The sequence below is a fragment of the Rhagoletis zephyria genome, unplaced genomic scaffold (assembly GCF_001687245.7).
Source record: "Rhagoletis zephyria isolate East Lansing unplaced genomic scaffold, Rhagoletis_zephyria_1.1 Rzeph_scaffold_45661, whole genome shotgun sequence".
Classification (NCBI taxonomy): Eukaryota; Metazoa; Arthropoda; class Insecta; order Diptera; family Tephritidae; genus Rhagoletis; species Rhagoletis zephyria.
In genome coordinates, this window is record NW_016202716.1 from 1 (window position 1) to 2,363 (window position 2,363).

The 2,363-nt window shown below is 35.6% G+C and overlaps 1 protein-coding gene across 1 annotated transcript; it reads right to left on the reverse strand.

The window, feature by feature from the left end:
* Positions 1-891: 891 nt before the first annotated feature.
* On the reverse strand, positions 892-1,455 carry LOC108355426 (uncharacterized). The gene is made up of 2 exons (XM_017606588.1): positions 1,049-1,455; positions 892-972 (listed from the first exon to the last, which is right to left on the reverse strand). Exons 1-2 carry the CDS (start codon positions 1,453-1,455, stop codon positions 906-908), a joined length of 474 nt encoding a protein of 157 aa, XP_017462077.1. The 3' UTR covers positions 892-905.
* Between the last annotated feature and the right edge of the window lie 908 nt (positions 1,456-2,363).

Below are 2,363 nucleotides of genomic sequence, written 5' to 3' on the forward strand. Positions count from 1 at the left end.
TGCAATCGATTGGTCATCAATCTGTGAGGATTGGCCACTTATTTTCATCTTTTGGTCATTAACCGTTCTCTTTTTATTCAATTTTCAAATTAAGGGTTGATAATTTGATGTGCTAGCACCCCATCCAAGAATTTAAGAAAAAAAACTATATGCAATCGATTGGTCATAAATCTGTGAGGATTGGTCACTTATTTTCATCGTTTGGTCATTAACCGTTCTCTTTTTATTCAATTTTCGAAATTCCATTTTGGTAGATTTTTGTTAAAGTATTTTCTTTGAAAAACAAATACAACTTTTTGTTCTCGCGCTTTATTTTTCTGGATAAATACCTTTATTTTATAAATTTCTTTCCAGTTTTTATAAAAAAAAAAACAAAAAAAGACCGGCGGCAAAAAAATTAAAAAAAAATCAACGGGAAAAACATTGTGAATATAAAAAAAATCACCAAGCTGATTTTTGAGTCACTCTATTTGTCTATAATAACTCCAATTGAAGTTTTTTGAAATGATGAAGTTTCGCTGTTGCCTTAAGTTTCATCATTTTCGCTTTTGGTTGAAGGAAACCGAGAATATGCCATTAATATGATCTCAAATACCACATCATTAGTTAAATAAAAAGTTCCTTAATAAAAAATTTTAATTTTATTGAAGTAACGAAAAAAGTAGAGAAAAAGTGCAGTTTTTATTAAAATAGCTAAAAAAAGTTATTGGTAGATATTTTCCAGATTTGGTAGATTTTGATATGAAAAAGAAAAAACAAAAACGTTCAAACATATCCATATTTGCTAAAAAGTTATTACATATGTATGGGTGTTCTGTAGATAGCTGCGTTCGGGATGATTTGCTTAGATGGTTGGACTATGGTGATTGAAGATAATATATCGTTGTACTCCTCCAACGAGACCTTTAACAGTATGCTATAAAATGCGAATTTTTCGCACTGCCTGGTTGATGGCCAATTACTCCTCGCAACCTGGTAAGTTGGGCGTTGTGAATCGTTTATAATTTATATAAGTACCTGGTAAATTCGTTTCAGGTATTCTGCTTACCTGTATATAGAACAATTGAGTGTGATTGTTCTCGGGAAGTCGCTTAACATGTGTTTCGCTGGCTTGTCACTTGGTCCCGGTCGAGCGTCTGCTTCGATGAAGAGATGATTTGTATATTTCTGTTTGAGGGTGCACTGAGAGTGACACTTTATGCATTGGGTTGATTTCCAATCGGATGGTATGGCATCTTGTAAATGATTAAAGCCATGCTCCCAGATCAATTTTAAATTCAGCCACACTGTGCTTTGAGGAGTCGAGTACAGACCACATTTTTCACAGTTGTAGCTATTGTAGCCACTTGGTGTGGATTCAAAACACTTTGTCCAGACATCAGCAGTCCCTGTGTACATATCAACCGTATGAGGATACAATTTGTCAGCCTTCGTGTTATTGTCGGGCAATTTCATTTTATCCGGAAATGTATTAATTATCAATCTCGTTCGTTCACGATATGTGTCTACACAGACACCATTCTTCATGAAATATTGAATAAATTTCATTGCGGGAGAAAAAGACGAAGACACATCAATGAAAGCTTCATACGCCGAATTATCCATGCCACTTGCTGCCAATATTTGTATGATTGTGTCAAAAGGGCAGGTGTTAAGTACCAAATAATGAATCCCGTTGATAGGAATAGCAGGCCGAATATTTCCATTCAATAAAAGAACAGCTTNATATGACGATACAATTTGTCAGCCTTCGTGTTATTGTCGGGCAATTTCATTTTATCCGGAAATGTATTAATTATCAATCTCGTTCGTTCACGATATGTGTCTACACAGACACCATTCTTCATGAAATATTGAATAAATTTCATTGCGGGAGAAAAAGACGAAGACACATCAATGAAAGCTTCATACGCCGAATTATCCATGCCACTTGCTGCCAATATTTGTATGATTGTGTCAAAAGGGCAGGTGTTAAGTACCAAATAATGAATCCCGTTGATAGGAATAGCAGGCCGAATATTTCCATTCAATAAACGAACAGCTTTTTTTTCATATATTTTTTTCATAAAATGGGCCACGTCTAATTGAACAAATGTATATATGGGTGGTCTTGCTTTATCCAGAGGACTTTTCGCTGCTCTTAAAAACATCGTATCGATGTACGTTTTAATAGTTTGATCATTAAAACCCAATGACATCGCGTTCATCCAAGCCCGGGAGCAATCACTGCGAGCTCTCAGAGGCTTTGGAGCCTTAAGAAGCGNTACAATTTCCCAATACCGTCAAATGGTGAATGCTGCTTTCGTGCTCGTACAAAATGCCTCTGCTAGTGTATCTGTCCAACCACCTCGGCGAAGAATTGA

Bases quoted from the DNA above. Each gene is read 5' to 3' on its own strand.
- LOC108355426 (XM_017606588.1), bottom strand. From the start codon at position 1,455: ATGAAATTGCCCGACAATAACACGAAGGCTGACAAATTGTATCCTCAT. The intron at 973-1,048 runs GTAAGCAGAATA...CCAACTTACCAG, and splicing joins CTCAATTGTTCTATATACAG to GTTGCGAGGAGTAATTGGCC.